Genomic DNA, 20,537 nt, shown 5'->3' on the forward strand with positions numbered 1-20,537 from the left:
TTACGACATCCATCGGAATATTCTTTTTTATATTAGTGCCGGCAATCACACGGTATTTGGTTACTATTAACAGATATTAGTGAAATGAAAAATATTAGTGAAATTATACATCGACATAGTTTTTTTTTGACGTTTGGTTGGTTCAATCACATTTATTCGTAGCTTCGCTGAATAAATAATTGAATGTCTGCATTTCCTCATCAGTAATTTATTAAAATTGGGGAGCTATAAGATCAAAGTAACAGCCTTATTCGATTAAACAATTGGACGTTTAATTACTTAATACTAAAAGCCGTTTTATTCAGCACTAAACGAAGATTAACAAAATAATTACTTGTCCAAAGAAGCATCAAAGAGGATTATCTCCAATTTCGATACTATGACGACATACTTTTCAGTAATATTAATTTAACAAATATTTATTAACAAAGCGAAAGCTTAATAAACAGTACGTAATACATTTGTAGAAACTAATGCGATTTAATTTTACGTCAACTATTAAACCCTGAACCCGTCATAATTCTCCACAGTTTCAAAATATTACTCCTCTATATTTTACTTTACGACAGCCATCAAATATATTTGCGTTTATCGAGCAATAAGCAGAACAAATTTAACTCATATTTATGTAACACGTGCGGGTGTGGGTCATATGGCCAAATCGTCTAAGACAAATGCTACAAGAATCCTAGTCCCGATTTCTGAAATTGTGCTAAGATTTCTTGGAGAAAGAAATATAGTTATTACGTGGCCATTTTCATCTAAGAAATGGTACTATTCTTTGCTCATAAAACATTTCTATCTCTTTTTCTCAGTAATTCGTTCTTATATGTTGAAACATTATTCTAACTTATTTATGAGCAATGTTTCGACTTAGCGTAACTTCAGAAGTTATAAAATAATCAAGTATGCTTTAGGAATATATTTTCGTACAATAAGGCTGTGTTTATGAGACTACGATGGATGGATGCTATCTTAAATTTATACAATGCTTTTATAACTTTAGTATAGAGTTACTTAGTAATGGAACTTTAGTATCTAGTTTCATAAAAGCATTAAAAAACTGTGTTTCTAAAAGAAGCTATTTCAGAAACGCTATCAGAAGCTACTTAAAAATTCTAAGACAAAGCAAAGAATTCATCTCAAATAACAACTTTGGTACATTTTCTTTGTATCTATTATTCAAGTGTATCATGTTTAAATTTCAATACACAACACAAAAGGACTATCAAAAGTTACCTACATCAGTTAGAGCTAACATGGGTTAAAGGGAAATTTAAAGGATAGGTACAATGAGTATGGAATATCCTCAATTTGTAATAGGTTTATAGCTGAAACATGTATCCGTCGTAGACCCGAATTATGTGGTAAAGGCGGGTTTATACGAGTATATCTTCCGAATCAGACTTAAAAAGACAGAGCCAATAGACACAAGGTGACTATGACTACGTTTAGCTGGATGGTTTAGTGGTAGAATGGTGATGTTCAGTAATGGTCAGAGAAAGTTTTAGTTTGCTAGTCTATATCTCAAAAAGATATGAACACATGCATCGCATAATCAGACTGGACTTGAAACGATGACAAGTTTTGCATTAAATATATTTACTGCTACATAAATAGCTATGACCTTTGAATTAACTCTTTATAATAGGTTTTGGATTGGCATTCCTGTACCTGCGTGGTGGGCTCGAGTTTGGTGGCGAACTTAGCGGGTTCTTCGGCAGCCGACAGCATCCTGCGCGCCAGTCGGGCAAAGGTACAGCGGAACTGCCGGCTCATGCTGCAGTACAGCACGAAGTTTACTGACGACGTGAACAGCGCTAGCACGTCCATTAGGTCACCTGGATGGGAAAAACAAATGTAAGCAGTCAAGTAGCGAATATGAAATACTATGTGACCGCTGATTCACTTTCAACGCCGATTGTAAAGTCAATGAAGTGAAACTATTTAGTTTGGTGACTAGTGGCTCAATCTTCGCCGTAAGGAATTTGAGTACCTATGTATGTATGAACCTTAACTGATATGTATAGACCACTCTCTCAATGTTTGCGTAAGTGATAATCAAGTCAATTAATGTATTATTACAATTTAAATACAAGAATATGATGTTACATTAGGGGTCACAATTAGAAATTTAAATGAGGACAAACTAATTTGTATGCAACATTCACCCTTGATAAAATCTCTAACATGCGTTGTGAACCCATTTCTAGTCTAAAACGCCAAATTGGGAAGAAGTGTACGTTATCCCTAATAATGTTCTCAAGATTAACTAAGCTGGATATGCGGGCCTGACGTATATATGTAATTGATTCATATATAGGCTTACACACTTGGGATTCTTTTTTAGGCGATGGGCTAGCAACCTGTCACTATTTGAATCTCAATTCTATCATTAAGCCAAAGAGCTGAACGTGGCCATTCAGTCTTTTCAAGACTGTTGGCTCTGTCTACCCCGCAAGGAATATAGACGTGACAATATGTTTGTATGATTCATATAAAACACCTATTTCACTATGAAACAAAGTCTCGTAGAGCAGGTGTGATTCGATTCTTCCTTCGAAGGTGCGACTGGGAGAAATACCAGAAGGATGATTATCGAGAAAACATTACATCCAGTCACGTTTATATCCCTTGCGGGATAGACAGAACCAGTAGACTTGAAAAAACTAAAAGGCTACATTTAGCTGTTGGCTTAATTGAGATTCAAATAGTGACAGATTGCTAGTCCATACCTATAAGAAGAATCTAAAGTTATTATCCTTTCCCTTAGTCGTCTTTTACGACATTCAAGGCAAAGATACAGAGTGGTCCTACTCTAAAGTGCCAGTAATCGTACGAAACAAATTTTGTAGTTATTTTAAGATGTTACTCTACTAGGTACTTCTGAAACGTTTTTATTCTGATAATACAGTAGGTATTACGATAATACTTACCCGTAATACAAGTTGCAAAGACCAATAATGGGTTCTTCGAGTAATCAATCAATTATTTCTACCCTTCGGCGTAAACCCACGTTTTCTCGTAAAAGAACATATCTAAGATTACTTAAGTACCTAATAGGTGCGAATAACTAATTCTATTTCAAATTTTAATCACATATTTATAGTACTTATAAAAATAAATATTTAACGTTTGATAAAAATATACCGAGAAATATAGGAGTACTAAGAACCTATATGAGTACCTAAGATATTGACTTTAATTATAATTGCAACGTTAATTAAATATGTATGACAAATGAAATTAAGCTGAGAGTTGCCGTGGATAAGAAATATGATTAATTATTTAGTACGAGTAACTTACAAAAAAATTATTTAAACAGTAACCGTTAAATTGTGCCTGTAACGAAAAGAAAAATATACATACCAACATGTCTAATCCTTGCGAAGAAAACAGAGCCAACAGTCTCGAAAAGACTGAAAGGCCACGTTCAGATGTATGGTTTCATGATGGAATTAAGATTTAAATAGTGACAGGTTGCTAGCTCATCGCCTACAATAGGAATTCCAAGTTTATAAGCCTATCCCTTAGTTGCATCCATGTGAAAAATATGGAGTGGTTCTACTCTAAAGTGCCGGAAACCACACGACATTATAACGGCCACAAAAGAAAAACAAATTATTTATGTATTCGATGTTGTAATCTTGTTTTTTAGTTGCGCTCAAGTTTCCACTTAACTCCAACGATTTTATGAGTCTGTTTATGAACCTTCTAGAATACGCCCGCGTCTCGACCGGCGTAAAACGAAAACCCCGTTGGTTTAAATTCCCTTGGGAATTCCCGGAAATACTACTTATAAACTAGCGATTTGAGCTGCGCTTCAATACATATGTCAAACAAACTGTATACTTTTTTATGATTATACGTTCTCTAAATGTACTATACCATCTATCAAGAGTAACTCGCGTTTACATTAGACGTTACGATAATAATAACAAGGCTTACCTAAATAATTATAAGCTATTCGATAAAATTAAAACTTTAATGTACATGTTTAAGTTGTTCTCAGAGTTATTACGAAAGTCTAATCGCGTGAAAGCGAGGAATACATTTTTAAGGCCAGATATTTCATTGAAAAGTGTAAAAACGTCGATCAAACTTAATAATTACGCTGACAAAAGATTTGCGAGATGATATGGGTAACACCTTAATAATGTAGATCTCTTTATTTCTTATAGAATATGAAATCGCTCCCCGGGTTATTATTTTCCTTATACGAAGAATTCTCTGAGGTTTTTGTGGCATTACGGGGTCTTTTTATAGTGTCATAAAACTAACAAATACAGTGGATTTATTCTTAGGATAAGACGTGTACTGACTAGTAAGAACTTCGAGGCGTGACGTTAAATCCGAAGAAAAGAGGACCCTCTGAACGCCTTCTCTTCAATTTCCACGCAACTAAGAAAAATGATCAAATTTTCCAAACGAATGGGATTGAACTTTCCGCCCCATTCATACAATTTAACAGGTTTGTTTCTGTCAGTCCTAATGGATTGCTTTAAAGATTTTCGTTATTGATGAAAAACGTTATGGATGCCTTTAAAAAACTACATAATTTGCTATAGAAGAATTCAACGGAGTAAGACCGTGGCTTATAATTTTAAACTTTATTTAAGTTCTTTCTTTAGTATATGAAGCTTAATTTGTATCTGAGCAGAATAATGAAACACTATGCAAATAGAAAGAAAAAAATATTAATATTTAATATTAAATATTTATTAATATTTAATATTTTTTTAATTTAGGATCATGGACATTGACCATGATCCTAAATTGGGTAATCAGTTTTCACAGGTTGTTGAAGACGCTTCGTGTAGTTTTCCTTCACTTTATTGGTGAGCAATCAAACTAATGCAAGTAAATTCAGAAAAAAGTACTTAATTCAGAAAAGTGACATTTGCACTTAAATGACCGCGGTAGGATTCAAACCTGGACCCTGTACGTTACGCTTTTTATTCGGGCACCATTACGAGTAACGTTCGACCACCGACGCTTTCAAAAAGTTCGATAAAAAAAGCCTTTTACTATTTTATCAAATTTTGCAGGAGCTCCTATTTTAATAATTCAGTTTATTTAGTTAACTGTTAACTTAAAGTTAAACGTAATTTAATTTATCATTTGCCTGCGACATTGTTCTTTTGAACGTTTTAACGGCACTTTTGTTATTGTAGTGTTTATGTTCTAAATTCGAAATTAACAGAAATACATTACTTAAATAGACCTAATAAGCTCAAAATATAAAGTAATTAAATAAGGTGTATTCTTATGAAAAGTTTTTTTTTCAATGACAGACACCTAGCGAAAGCGGGTCTCGTGCCTCATCACAACACAGTTGTATGTAATCATTTAATATGAAACTTATTACCTTTTTAGTGGTAAGTCTTTTACAATGACTGTTCTTGTTGCCTGGAGAGAGAGATTGTATAATTCGATAAGGCCGCTTTTTGTACATATCAAATCTATTGTTATAATTTTAAGTGCAAAAAAGGGTATTCTATCTATCTACCTCCTGTCATTGTCAAAGGCATTGCTGGTCTAATTGTATAATGATGAAAGGTTAGTTATGTAGATTATATATCCACGTAGGTACGTTACCATTAATTTGTTCAGAGAATTTGAGTTAACAAAGTAATTAGCAAGGTATTGTTATCAGGTTATCGTAGTGTGATGTGTGGAGTGACTTTGAGTTAAGGCATGAGGTTATTATAATAAGGTGCGGTACTGAGTTATTACCTACCTACTTGCTCTACAACCACAGACTTATTTATAGAAGCCAAGACGTGGATTTGGATAATACAGCAAATGAGAAGTCGATAGTTGAAAGGCTGTTTGATGCAACTGACTTTTAAAGAAATTGAGAAATATATATTAGAAAATTCATTGTAAGGAAACGGCCTAGGAAATGGATACGCTTTGATGTTTTTTCATTAATATTTTTTTAGATTCTTATTAATTTGCATAGGTATATCAAAATGCATCAAATGTTGCACTACATAACACTAACGTTTTTAGTTAGGCCGAAGTTATTATCTAAATAATTTCTATGAATTGTTAAGTAAAGGTTGTCATATTTAAAATCGATTATCTTTTGAAAATACATTGATATTAAATACACCAGCTAAATGGGGAACAGGCAGAAATCCTTGTCTGAAAAATATCGCGTGTGTTATTATATTGAAATCCAATTTGTACGAACTCTCCCCCAGTATCATAATGATGTAATCAAAGAGACACGTAAGACGAGAATGATAACGTTAGGTTCGTTATTTTTGACAATATTCATTCTTCTAACACTTTTGTTTTACACACTTATTTTTAACTAGCTTTTACCCGCAGCTTCGCCCAAGCGAATTCAGCGCCATCTAAAGTACAAAACAATAAAGGTTTTTCGCAAATTCCATCGGAACTGTAGTTTTTACCGAGATGATAGATATGATCCTTCTTTTGACTCTTAATTATGTATACGCGATATTTCAAGAAGATTAACAGGTAAAGCTTGAAGAGGTTACAAACAACCAAACTTACCTCCGAATTTATAATTTAAGTTAGGATGATTGGCATTTACAATCATGGTCACATACGTAAACATACCTACTTATGCAGGACATGTGATTGGTAGATAGATTACAAGCCTAGCTGTAATGTAAATTAACATTTATATGTAGGTATTTTTATTCCTTTTCGAATTCCAATAAGCTAAAAGAACGTTTCGGTCAATATTATGGTAGAAGATGAAATAGTAATTGACTGAAAGACTTAAAGAAGGTCTTAATTGAATATTTAATTTTAAGTCTTAGGGCGCACAAAATAAATATTCATTCAGAGGTTTATTAAATATTAAGCGTATATAACTATACTAGGTATATATAATTAAACATTATACTCTTATAATTATACGAAATTTTTGAGTTTATAAGAAGTTATAAATATAGGTAAATCCATATAGCCACGTCTGTATCCCTTTCGGGGTAGACAGAGCCAACAGTCTTGAAAAACTGAGAGGTAAATACAGGTACTATTTTTTTTCCATTTAATGCGATTACACTGAACGGGTTGGCATGAAATTTAGACAATAGTTTTCTAAAAACCAGGGGTGTCAATGTTGTTTGTACTACAATTATATAATGCCTTGTACATAATTGTACATAATAATATACTCGTAATTCTCAAATTTCTATACATATGAAAATCACGTTTTTTTTTCTGGAGGTTAATCTACCTCAAAATAATTAAGTATAGTTAAAAACAGAAACCACGCATATATGAATCAATCGAGACATCTACTTCTAGATTCAAAAAATGACAATTATTTTTAAATACTATATATTCTCATACAGCTGCTGAAACGTCTTGCTAACTAAGCAGAGAAATAGGTACATAGTGCTCTATGGTGAAAAATAACGATTCTTACCAAACATGTTGTAACAGCTCTTGAAGAAGTCCGGAGCGAGGGCACTGGCTAGACCCAGTAGCCCCTGAGGCACCTCCGTGGACAAGAAGAGTCCAAGTACGGCGAGAAGCATGCGAGTGGTGCGGTCAGTTCTACTCGCACGTCGCGCACACGCCTCCTCCGCTAGGCATTGTTTCTCTGGCTGCAGAATAAACACAGAATTAAGACTTGATATAAGAAGAAACACTGATCTGGACAAATCTTAAAAATATGAACCTCTGTTATGATATAGAATTATTATAAACTAGCTACTGCGCGAAGCTTTGCTCCTGTAATAATAACCAGTAATAAAGTAGTTAGTTCACTTCACTCATGAAGGTATTTTCTATATCTGTGCGAAAAATCATCAAAATTAGTGTGGGTTTTTTCATATTAGTAGAAATTGCCAAAAAGGAAATTAAATATGAATAAAGTTACAAATATTTTAAGTACCTTCCAAAGGCCCGAATTTAAAACACAGATTTAAACACGGCCGGTCCCTAAAATGCGATACATAATTTATGTACCATGGAAGGATCGGTTTGTACGCTCACTGCATTTGTTTATAAGTAACTGTGAAAGGCTTTTTGCCAAAACACACTATAAGAGACAAAACTCCGCTGAGATATGCGGAATATTTAAATTGAACACGATTGTTCGATCTGGGAAGTGAAAACAAGTCCAACTCAAAGATTGATGTGTAAACATTTAGCTTCTATTGGAACTTAACCAAAATTAATTATAGCAACGTACCGTCGATATATTTTCTTTTCAATTTTCACTTTGCGTAGAACCTAACACATCAAGCAGATAAATTACATTATTTTTTAACGTTTTTATGGTTCCCTTAAAAGGCCTATGTCGATTATTATCTATAATATATAATTCTCGTGTCATAATGTTCGTTCCCGTACTCCTCCTAAACGGCTTGACTGATTCTTATGAAATTTTGTGAGCATATTGAGTAGGTCTGAGAATCAGCAAATATCTATTTTTCATAGCCCAATGTTTGCCTTTTGTTATTTTTATATTCCCTCACCGTTCACAGCGCTCCATGCCTATTTCACGCATGTACCTACCCCATTCTTACACACTTACAATAAATAAGCTATTTTTTGTTTACACTAGAAATTACTTAAAAATTATTTATATGGCAAAACAACGTTTGCCGGGTCAGCTAGTAAAATATATAATACAAGAACCGAGACGTGCACTTTTATGACTATTTACCAAAAAATAGAAAAGTTAAGTTATAATGAAGATTTAATTTATTTTTATGACGTCTATTTTATCGCCATTGATTGATTTAAGTAGTAGATGACCAAGGTAATAATTTATTGATCTGATTGATTTAAGTAGTAGGTGACCAACTATTAGCTATTCGAGTTTAGTTTAGGGTATGTTAGATTCATTTATTGCATTTTATACTGTGTAGGCTAACTAGGTGTACGTGACTAAGTGAAATGAAATATGAGCTTTTTAATTTAATTTGCACACTTTAGGAAATTGCATCAGAAAATTTGCAAATAACCAAGTTAATGTGCACCAGAACGAATATTACCTTCCAACGATAACAAAGACACAGAGCAGAGTGTATGTATTATTAAAAGGTGTACTACCTTTATTGTACCTTACAAATCTTGTATTTTTTAAATTAAATAAGTAAAAATCATAATTTTAATTATTATAATCAGACATTAAATTAAATATACAAAGTACGTAACTCTGGTATTCTAATATCTCAAATCTTAATTGAAACCTTGATTAATAATACCTCGTCGTTTTAATGGAACCAAGATTTTATGTTAAGTCAGTTTACCTAGCAATCAATTCTTTCAAGATAAATGGTCCTTTTACAACCTACAACTGCAATTTAGAAAGTACTGTCGTCGATTGATAATTACAAGAAAGATTAAAGGATCTTCTCAGATGCTATTAATGTTTTTGCCTTGTCCCTTTTCATGTAACGATCTACCAACTTTTCCGTCACGGTTTTAAATTTGATTAAATACTAGATCCCGTTTTGTGAATAATTTATGGGTTCCAACAGGGAGGTATCTCAGAAGGAACTATATCGTATCTACCTTTATTAATAGGCATGATAATTTAATAAGGACGTGATAATTACCGGAATTTGGGTATGGATCAGAAATTTGTCCAAACAAGGGTAACGCTTTTGATTGGATATACATAGTTGGTGTATGTGTTTTAATTTGTGTCAGTCACGGTAATGACATTACATGACATTGTTTGTTTCAGCGTTTGAGTGGGAACGTTTTTCAAATTTATTAACTGTATAACAATTTAACAATATTTGTTTGTTTTTTAGGTTTCAGCAAGTGTTATTATATGTCCAGACGAAGTATGATAAAAACGAATTACAATATTTTATAATCTTTAGTTTTTATATACTTTAGATTGAATCATACGATTGGACAAATTTTTTTTAAGCTGGGATGCAACCTGTCACTATTTGACTCAATTCCATCTTTAAGCCATACAGCTGAATTTGGTCTTGCAAGATTGCTGGCTCAGTCTTCCCCGCAAGGAACATAAACGTGATTATTACACACATACGTACATATGTATGTTCAGGCCTTTTTATTGTAAAGATAGATCTTTAGTAATTATCTAAAATTGTTAATTGTTCCAATCAAGCATCTTTCCCAAAGGGGTAGGCAGATACTACATTGTTGATATGCTGAGTACGAGTAACTTGTCCTTTTAATCATATTTACTGAAGACACGTACAATGTACACAAGCAATGATTAACATGACAAGATTTTATATAATTTCAAGATTCGCTATTAACCTTAACCTTCCTCCTTCGGTATTCATGTTGTACTAGGTTTTCTATGTAAATGACCTTTAACCACATTCCCAGGAACAAATAAAGTAGGCCCATTTCACTCGGGCATGTACACCACACATAAACAACACGGCTTAAAAATATGAAACCTGTTATGATTATGCGTGTAATAAAGGGATCACGATAATCTTCTCCGTGAATACGTTTCAATTTAATAGAGTGGGCGCACTGTGTTAAGTACAAAAAAAATTATTCTTAAAATTTCTGTCTCAAACCAGAAAAAATATTCAATTATAATTCATGACACGGGTCTGGCAAACGAAAAATTCATACTTATTCTGTACTGGCTTCTCGCAAAATTAACCGTTTCGAATTCCTTTTTAGGTACTTTTAAAATAATCGAATTATACAATTTTTCTGATCAAAGTGAAATGCGATATAAGTACTAGTTGTGCCGTGTGGTTCCCGGCACCAATACAAAAAAGAATAAGACCACTCCATCTCTTTCCCATGGATGTCGTAAAAGGCGACTAAGGGATAGGCTTACAAACTTGGGATTCTTTTTTAGGCGATGGGCTAGCAACCTGTCACTATTTGAATCTCAATTCTATCATTAAGCCAAATAGCTGAACGTGGCCATTCAGTCTTTTCAAGACTGTTGGCTCTGTCTAGCCCACAAGGGATATAGACGTGACCATATGTATGTATGTATGTATGTATGTAAACCGCAACTTTCCATGCGTTACATGAAGTCAATGACTTTGAAGTAATGGCTTTCATAGCAAATTTAATAAAAGTTGGGCTAGTGGTTTAACAGCGCGACAGACGCGCTAATCAGTGATATGTGTTAGATAATTAGATAAAAATAAACAGAAAATTGTAAGTTAATTATATCTTGGTGTAAAAAACATGGTCTATTATTATAGTACACTACGTAACATTTGAAACGGAAAGTCTTCCGGCCAAAATAAACACCTACGTATTTTAGTCTCATTAATTCAAGATGCAAATAACTTCCCTATTGATACTGTACTATAGAATACATAAACAAACAGAAACGTAAATTGACTTTATAGCTATCAGGAACAGAATACATGTACGCACACTAAGGATACGTAGTTCTGTAGTGCCACAAAACTTGTAATACTTATTTAGTAAATCTTACTTATTGTATTTTTGAGATACACTTTATATAGTCTCTTATCTTTTTAAAAATTAATGAATTCTTGAATGGATGAATAGATACACGAAGTTATTTATTAAATTGCACTGGTAAAATAATAAAAGTATAGCAATGTAATGTAGAGACCTTAAATTATAATAAATACTAATAATGTATTTATAACACAAGAACCTTTATGCCACTACAAACAAAAAGTTCTTTCATGTCCTATGATTTATTGACAGATTTTTAGTAAAGACTAGTTGACGCCCGCAACTCCGTTTGCGTGTTATTGGAAACACGAAGTTTAAGGTTATTAAATTTACTCAAATTTCGGTACATATTACAGAGTAGCTGGTCCCTTTGGCTTCTACATCAGATGATTCAGATCTTCCATCTTTTTTTTCGCCAAAAGAAAAGGCTCATTACGTTGACAAACTTTTGCCAATACGTCTTTTCCATAATTCAGATGACTTAGCTGGTCTATAATGGTTCTGCACCAGGTGTTCCAGATCTTCGATTTATATACGCTAACAGAAAATGCTTATCAGGTTGAAAAACTTTTGTTAAGACCTCTTTTCCATAATTCGGTTGATTTAGCTGGTGTATTATTATTATTCTGGCATCAGGTTTTCCAGATCTTCGATTTTTATACGCCAACAAAAAATGCTCATCAGGTTGAACAACTTTTGTTGAGACGTCATTTCGATATTTCCTTAGGTAGTATAGCTGAGTTGTTATGGTTCGATATCAGCTATACCAGATTCCAAAATATATAATACCCTATATGTTGGCCAGGCATAAGAGCTATACAAAAAAAAGTTTCATTCAAATCCGTTCAGTAGTTCCGGAGATTAGCGTGTACAAACAAACATACAAATAGACAGACTTCTTTTTCAAATTCATGCTCGGTTACTATTTTTATATCGTTATAAATATATATTTTTTTAAATATACCCAATTTACAGACACAAACTATTTTAAGTGTTTTATTATTTGTATTGATATTGATTTTATTTTCAAATGGACAAAGATAAACTTTTCTGTTCAAATAAATAGCGATATTTTTACAAAGAACCCGTCTAGCCGAACGTTTTTGTAACTGATACGCTTGTATTTTTCTATTCTCGCTTCACAATCCTGCATGAAAGAAAATATAATATTCATAAAAGACTGCTGAATAACGTTAATGTATTTAGCTGAAGTTTCTGGAAACAAGGTACCTACAAGCGAGTGAAACAAATAGAACCGAATTTCTTTAAGAATAATACCCCTCGGGCGGCGTCGAGTATCCTTGCCAATTATACCAGGGCCCATGGCTTAGATTATTTTGTAATTATGCTTCTTAAATGATATCGTTAGTTATTCAAGTATCCAGGATAAGAAGTGTTATTCTTCTTAATCATCTTTATCTGTTTACGGGTGTTTAGGAAATCCAAGTGAAATGAAGTAGTCATCGGGAAAGGGGCGTGATTTATGTATGTGTCTGTTTACAAATGAAAGTTTTAGTTTGAGAATAGTTTATTCGTGTGCCTTAATTAGCCACAATGTGTCTGCGATCTTTAAAAACTCATTAACAACATACCTACAAGTCTAAATTACAGTTTTGTGTGTTTTGAATTTTTAAGTAGAAACATTAAAAGCAAATACATAATTGTAACACGTTCCTTATACAAACAATCTCTTTTCCTCATTTCACGGAAAGCTGTAGTATATTTATTATTTTACGAAGAAATTCCTAAGACAAATTGAGGAGTGGCCTTTGCGTTTAGCTTCGCTCTTGTTGGAATTTGCAGGAACAAAAGTGGTATTTGTTAGCTTTAAAGATCTATTTCAGTGCAAGATTTTATCAAAATGCTTTAAATTTTATACATTAAAAAGGATTATTTATATTTTATATTAGTGTTATGACAATAAAGAGAGTATCTTCCAGGGCGGTTTATTATAATTTAAAGTTTATGAGATAATTTGGGTAGGTAACATTTAATACTTATTACTGCGATGGCGATAACTAACGTATTACACAAAAAGTATTGTAAATTCTTACCTCATTGGGACCAACTGTTGATCGTTTGAGTAGCTTCTGCCGTTTTCTCTCCGTCGTCGTCAACTTTGATATTAGACACGTACTAAGTATCGAAAGCGCAATACTTGGAACGAGTTTGAGAATCACACTGTAGATCCACATTATTGCCGTAACTAATTCTACATTTTTAGACATTTCTAGCACGTACACGGTCCGATTTTGTGGCAAGGAAAGGTCTTCAGCAAATTGTGAATTGTTCTGTGGAGTCACTTCACTGGGCACTATATTCATTGCAAAATAAATAGGAAGACACAGAAAAGGGCACATAATATATGCGCTTACTATTGCTAATGTAGTGTTTTTCTTGCTACACCAAGTCCTGTTTTTCTGTGGAAAGGCGATCGCGACGTACCGCCACACCGCTAACGTCACAGCTAACCATATTGAGATCGTATGAAATGTTTGGCTGAATATGGAATGGAAATAAACGAAAACAGCCCACGCGTACGTGTTCTTGTTAACTTGAGGTCCAATTTTGATGTTCATGTGCAGGGCGTAGGGTATGTATTCTAACATGACTAGAAGATCTGCTACGGCCAGTCCAGTGAGGATGGAGTTGGTGGAGCTGGTCATTTCTCTTCGACTGAGAACGGCGATGTTGATGGAGTTGGTGGCAGATCCGACGATGCAGATGACCAGGGCGATGTAGCCGTGCAGCCGACTGTAAGCCTTGTTGAAGTTGGTGGCGCCGGGCACGCAGTACGCGTCGGTAGCGTTCGCCATGCTCGTCGTCCACTCCTCTCGAAGCTAGGCTAGTCATCGGCGCTGTGGCACTGCTAACGCTTTGCTCAATTTGACCCACCGAATTTCGGACTGCATCACTAAAATCTAGAACAAGAAACAATGTAAATTTAAGTAACAAATCCATAAGCATACTAGAAATCTCATAAATCGAAAACTCTGTTCAAAATGTAAATACTTAATTTGGAACAATCTTATTAAGCGATAAATTGTTTGTAGATTCGTAGTCTATTACTTGTTAAGAAGACCAATATGTAATTCATAAACATAAACATTTTAACAATCCTGATGTATGGTTTTTGTGTACGTTTACAAAGAAGTAAACATCTCATAATAACTTCAAGGTTATCCAGCTCGACTATTGTGCGTTGATTTTGATATAGTCGTGTGTCGTCGTGAGACAGCCGTTCTTTTGCGTCACACGCAATTATTGTATAAATAAAAATAATCCACGCCCGACTGGTTAAATGCCCTTGATTTAAACTGATGAAGCTAAGTGGCTTTTTTTTCTTGTGTAGCTTTGATAAAATATATTCAAACACATGTTAAAGTTAAACAAAAATTAAAGACATTTATACCTATTTTGTACTGCTTTATAGTTTTATAAGAAGTATATTTGAGTGTAATATATTGTATAAAAATAGTTGGATACTTCTCATTGATAATCCTCATAGTAAAAATATCAAAATCCCTGTTGGTAAAAGGATGTTGAATCTTTTATGCGTTTACAATTCACTGAGAAGGGTTGATTCAAAGTTGGTACAGAAATCTTGAAACCTTTTATGGCAAAAGAAAAATATTTTTCTTACAACTGTTGTGGCGAAAAAAGAAAAAAGAAACTAAACGCTCTTCTAAGTTAAAGTCATATATGAGATTTTGGTAGATATAATTAGGTAAGTCGATAGCGAAAGTATATACAATTCTCCAGTCTATAGATTTAAAAACATTGAATGTCTTAATATTATGAAATAAAGATGAGTTTTGGAACTTTATTTCACTTCATAATATTTACTTTAAATTCAGTGACCTAAGTTAATATGAGGATACTTCGAACAGAAAACTAAAATATTTAAATTACACTGCTACTAAATTATATTCAGATTAAACTGTGGCGCATTTGTTGAACATAGATCATACATTATAATAAACATACATATATCAACATTTTATCCTTTACGGAAATAACAGTAGACAGCGCGGTAGTCAAAGACTCAAGGGCCATGTTTTAGCTTTCAAATTCAAAATATAAGTTGTAGTTCAAAATAGACACATTATACATTCAATATACAGAAGATATATTAATATCACAATTATAATTTTTTTTTATTAATCACATTAGGAATATTTGTTTACTCAATTCACTTAAGTAAATATCGGCTTTGTTGATTTAATACCTATAAAAAATATTGACATTACAAAAAGATACCATTTATTTAATACGATAAATTATAAAGCAAATTTCCGCTTCAAATAAACTCATCCATCTCGTAATGTAAGAACATTTTGTAATATACTTTACTATTATATGTATAGTTTTATTATAATATTACTACATAAATGTATATTAAGAATATTTTAATAAACATTCTGAAATAAGTATCCAAATATTTGATCCCCAACATTCAATATCGAAAGTGTGCAGTATCCATTTCTTTCGTATTGACAAAGGTGATGTAATAACAACTGTGTTGTCACCAGTATGTTCTCCTTGAATATGAAAATTGTATTATTATAGAAAAACACGGTTCAAATATATGTCGTGAACTAGTTATCCGAAGAAATTGAAAGTTCAGCAGAATTCAAGCTAAGGCAATATATATTTTCTTGGATGTTTATCTATATAAGTATTTATTATAAAATATAGTATCGTTGGGTTAGTATCTCGTAACACAAGTTTCGAACTTACTTCGAGGACTCAATCAGTGTAATTTGTCCCGTATATATTTATTTATATTTTAATGAGGCATTTTAATGTACTCCGCAAGTGATAACACTCTCTTTGGTACCCCGCAGTACATACATACATACATACATAAAATCACGCCTCTTTCCCGGAGGGGTAGGCAGAGACTACCTCTTTCCACTTGCCACGATCTCTGCATACTTCTTTCGCTTCGTCCACATTCATAACTCTCTTCATACAAGCTCGGCGGTTTCGGGTACTTTTGACCTGACCCTTTACCAGGACGTCCTTAATTTGATCAAGATACGTTCGTCTAGGTCTTCCCACTCCGACCTTTCCCTCCACACTCTCCTTGTATATCTGCTTAGTCAACCTGCTTTCATTCATCCTCTCCACATGACCGAACCATCTTAACATACCCTTTTCTATTCCTGTAACTACATCTTCTTTCACATCACAACATTCCCTTATCACGCTGTTCCTTATCCTGTCACTCAATTTCACACCCATCATACTCCTTAACGCTCTCATTTCCACTGCATTTATTCTGCTTTCATGCTTCTTTTGCCATACCCAACTTTCACTCCCATACATTAATGTCGGGACCAACACGCCCCTGTGCACAGCCAGTCGAGCCTTTTTGGATAGTTTCTGACTGCTCATAAAGGCATGCAAAGCTCCATTCACCATGTTCCCCGCATTCACTCTCCTTTCAATATCACTATCATACTTGCCATCTGATGTAAACTTTGATCCTAGATATACAAACTCTTTCACTTGCTCCACTTTTTCTCCTCCAATCAAAATATTACATGCTGTCATTTCTTTCTCCATTTCAAAAACCAGTGTTTTAGTTTTACTTACGTTCACTTTCATTCCTTTCTCTTTTAAAGCTTCATGCATACAGTTTACCATCTCCTGTAACTCCTCCGCTGATGACGCCAGTATAACCTGATCGTCGGCATAGAGCAGACATTTGACGAGTAACTCATTCATCCTTAATCCACTTTTAGACTCTTTCAAATCTGTCAAACAGCTATCCATAAATAGGTTGAACAGCCACGGTGACGCAACACATCCTTGCCTAACGCCTTTCTCAATCTTAAACCACTCAGTGTGCGCTCCGTTTATCCTGACACAAGCACTCGAATCCTCATATAAGGATTTCAGTGCTCGTATTAAGAGACTGCTCACCCCATGCATAGAAAGTGCTGACCACAATTCATTCCTCTCAACTCTGTCATAGGCCTTTTCCAGATCTACGAATGTGCAATAGACTTTTTGACTCTTGGCCAAAAACTTTTCGGCTATGCAGTAACATGTCATTATCATTTGATCTGAATCAGTTCCATCATAGGCCATCCAGCTAAACGAGTCTTGCGTCTACTGGCTTTATCTATCCTATATGAGTAAAATAAAAATGAGTAAAAATAACTTGACTTTTTAAGATGCTCACACACCATAATTAACCATTACCCAACTTCTAGTCTGTGTGTACATTGTATCAAACAACTCGAAGGACTACGTGTAACGTCACTTGTGATAAGATATTGGTTATTGTTTTTTAGTTTTCCCACAATTGTCTTGCAATAATGGCCGACGACGGCTCGTTTGATTAGTCTCATTAGAAACCATAAAACTATATCCTTGTTTGAAATTGAGACTACTATCAACTTCGACCTGGTGGTCAAAGTTGATAGTAGTCTCAATTTCTTAATTTTGGTTGTCTTTTAAAAACTAGAGACTTTTCACGAACTATGTTACGACATCAAGTGTGTGAAATCTTATGCAAAGGTCTTGGCAAGTGGAAAGAGGTTGTCTGTGCCTACCCCTTTGGGAAAAATGCTTGAATTGTGGTAGGTAATGCCTTAACGCAGCTCACCAAAATAGAGATAGGGAGAGAGAAAATGAAAGATGCCTTATCTAAGTGGGTGAATAGCTCTTTTTGTATATTCGGTCGCTACAGAAGGATTCCCAGTCCACCCAATGGTTGATTACACCTGTAAAACGCGAGATGAAAATGTCCTAACTCAAAGAAGTTAATAGTTTGACACTAATCCTTTAGATCGAGAATCCAATCTCGTGGGAATTTCACGAAAGCAGATATTATAACGGTTATTTTATTTATTATTTGCCCTTTAAATTTATCATTTCCTGAGCTGAATTGAGTGTTAGTGACTAACTAACATATTTGAGTTACGAACATTCATAATAAACTCGCTTTTATGCATTTTTCAAACATTTTTATTCTTTGTTAAACAAATATTTAGTAAAATGAAGATAATCTTTTTTCATTCTTAAGTTGATTGAACAAAAGAAAGGAACCTTATTAGAAATGATTTAATGCGCACATTTTCACTTAGTAGGTATTTTACTTTCTCTTTCCTTGAGAATTTACCAAATTGATTGGAACTGGGAAAAATCTTGGGGACAAATTCCTCAGAAACGTTTCTCATTACGACTGAAATTTCATTACAGATCTATTTATGACCGTATAATTAATTGTCCAATGACAAGAAATATATTTAAAGGTCCTGTACTTGTCTTTAGCTATAGGGGATACTTAATTTTGATAATTAACTGTACTATCATTTCATAAAATACGTACTTTGTATAGTAAATGGTACCTTGTAACTGCACCAAAACCTTATCACTTAATTATATAGAATATTTTTGTTCAAAATTAAAAGTAAAGTAAGAAATAAAGTGAGGATCACAAAAATGACACAAAAAATTGTTATTAATTTTCTCTCAATTGTTAAGTTTAAGAAGGTGAAAGCCATTGTTAATTTGAATAATAACTGGTGCTATGTATGTTAAAGAACTAAAGCAAAATATTTTCCAGTTGCACCTTCCAACATTATGCTTTGAGTTGTGTGTTTGTATTATGCAGTATGTTGAGCGAAAAGTAAAATATATGTAAATAGTAAAATATTTATATTAATATTATATATATAGGATGAGACGATAACGAAACCCACTAAGCTGAGTCAAGTTACAAAGTGCAGTAAAGTTCAATATTGTACGATGATGTGTGTGATCATTGTCTGAAGAATCAAGTTGATCAAATCGTTTAATGTTGACTACATGCGATTTATGTTGGCGCCTCTGGGTACACTTTTCGTAACAAGTTTGATAGCAGCTATAAAATTGTCCAATGGCATTGCCGTCACATCAAATATTTTCCTGAGTGCGCAATAAAAATGCGGCTCAAAGTAAAACCCTATCCTGTCATTACTAAAAAAAATTAATCGGGTCATTCATGTTTGTTTGTAGTTATAACCTACTTTCTTTCGGCCACGGCTCCTCCCGTGTTAAAAATTCCTTACGTACTTTTCCATACTATATGTATGCAAAATTTCATAAAGATCGGTTCACTGGTTTAATAAGCGGTTAAAAGGTAACAAAATAAACAAACTTAATATTATTCCTATTAATCTGGCTCATGCGCGTAACGGATTGACGTTACTTTTTAATAGAAATTGTAAGTGACGTTACTTTTTAATAGAAATTACAAATAATATTAGGTAGGTATGGCGGTATCTGTTGGTCTTTATTTACATAATCTGTTCTGATGGCGATGAGTCAGTCAAGCAAATAAAGTCAGGTGTTACTTCCCCCACATCTTGTTAAGCAGTATTTATTTATGTCATATCTTTCAGCCACACCTTTTAATAAAATAAATATCTATAATAATTGTAACGTAGTGTTATCTATGTAAAATACCGTTTACTCATATTTGGTGGACTGATACGTACGAATTGACATAAAATCAATTTCTCTATATTTTAACAGCCTTTTAGATTGTAAGAGAGCTTATAGAAGCCTTGGATTAACTTTTCTATATATGGATAATTAACTTCAGAAAATGTTGGAAGCCTACCTAGGTTTGTTCATTTCAAGGGCGAAAAGAAAATCGGTCATGTATAACTATATAGATAAGGCCGTACTTTTTGCCTGAAAAAGTCATAAATTAATATGATTTTATATTTTTACGTGAAGTTAAAGGGATTTTATTTATTCATTCATATACAATTTTAACTCCATTTCAATTAAAAATCATGTTCGTATTTTTTATTAGGCCTAATTTTTTTTCATCGGCTCTGTATTGATCAGTAGGTTTTTTTAAATATTTGATGGTATATAGCGTTTCAACAAAGATCACATTTAATATATATAATAAAAAAATAAATTTAAGTATTAAAATTGAGTTTCTTCTTATAGATGAGGACATTTGTGCTCACCAAACAATTTTGAATAATATAAGACGTAAGGCAAGGTAGTAAATACTGATAAATGTGTAATTGCAAGTGATGGTAATCACCATCATCAATCACAATGATGTTTTCATATTGCATCTCAATTCTGAGTTTTATTTAACAGTTTTATAAAACTGAGTGCGA

The 20,537-nt window shown here is 33.4% G+C and overlaps 1 protein-coding gene across 1 annotated transcript in view; it reads right to left on the reverse strand.

Moving 5' to 3' along the window:
- The window catches only part of LOC106139058 (G-protein coupled receptor dmsr-1), a 39,086-nt gene that overhangs the window by 10,587 nt on the left and 7,962 nt on the right, over nucleotides 1–20,537 (reverse strand). Inside the window, exons 2-4 of the mRNA XM_013340396.2 lie at nucleotides 13,452–14,318; nucleotides 7,415–7,595; nucleotides 1,675–1,841 (exon numbers count right to left, since the gene is read on the reverse strand). Of these exons, the coding sequence (XP_013195850.1) occupies nucleotides 1,675–1,841; nucleotides 7,415–7,595; nucleotides 13,452–14,213 (1,110 nt within the window). The 5' untranslated portion in view covers nucleotides 14,214–14,318. The remainder of the gene's footprint in view (nucleotides 1–1,674; nucleotides 1,842–7,414; nucleotides 7,596–13,451; nucleotides 14,319–20,537) is intronic.

This window comes from Amyelois transitella, chromosome 5 (genome assembly GCF_032362555.1).
Source record: "Amyelois transitella isolate CPQ chromosome 5, ilAmyTran1.1, whole genome shotgun sequence".
Taxonomy (NCBI): domain Eukaryota; kingdom Metazoa; phylum Arthropoda; class Insecta; order Lepidoptera; family Pyralidae; genus Amyelois; species Amyelois transitella.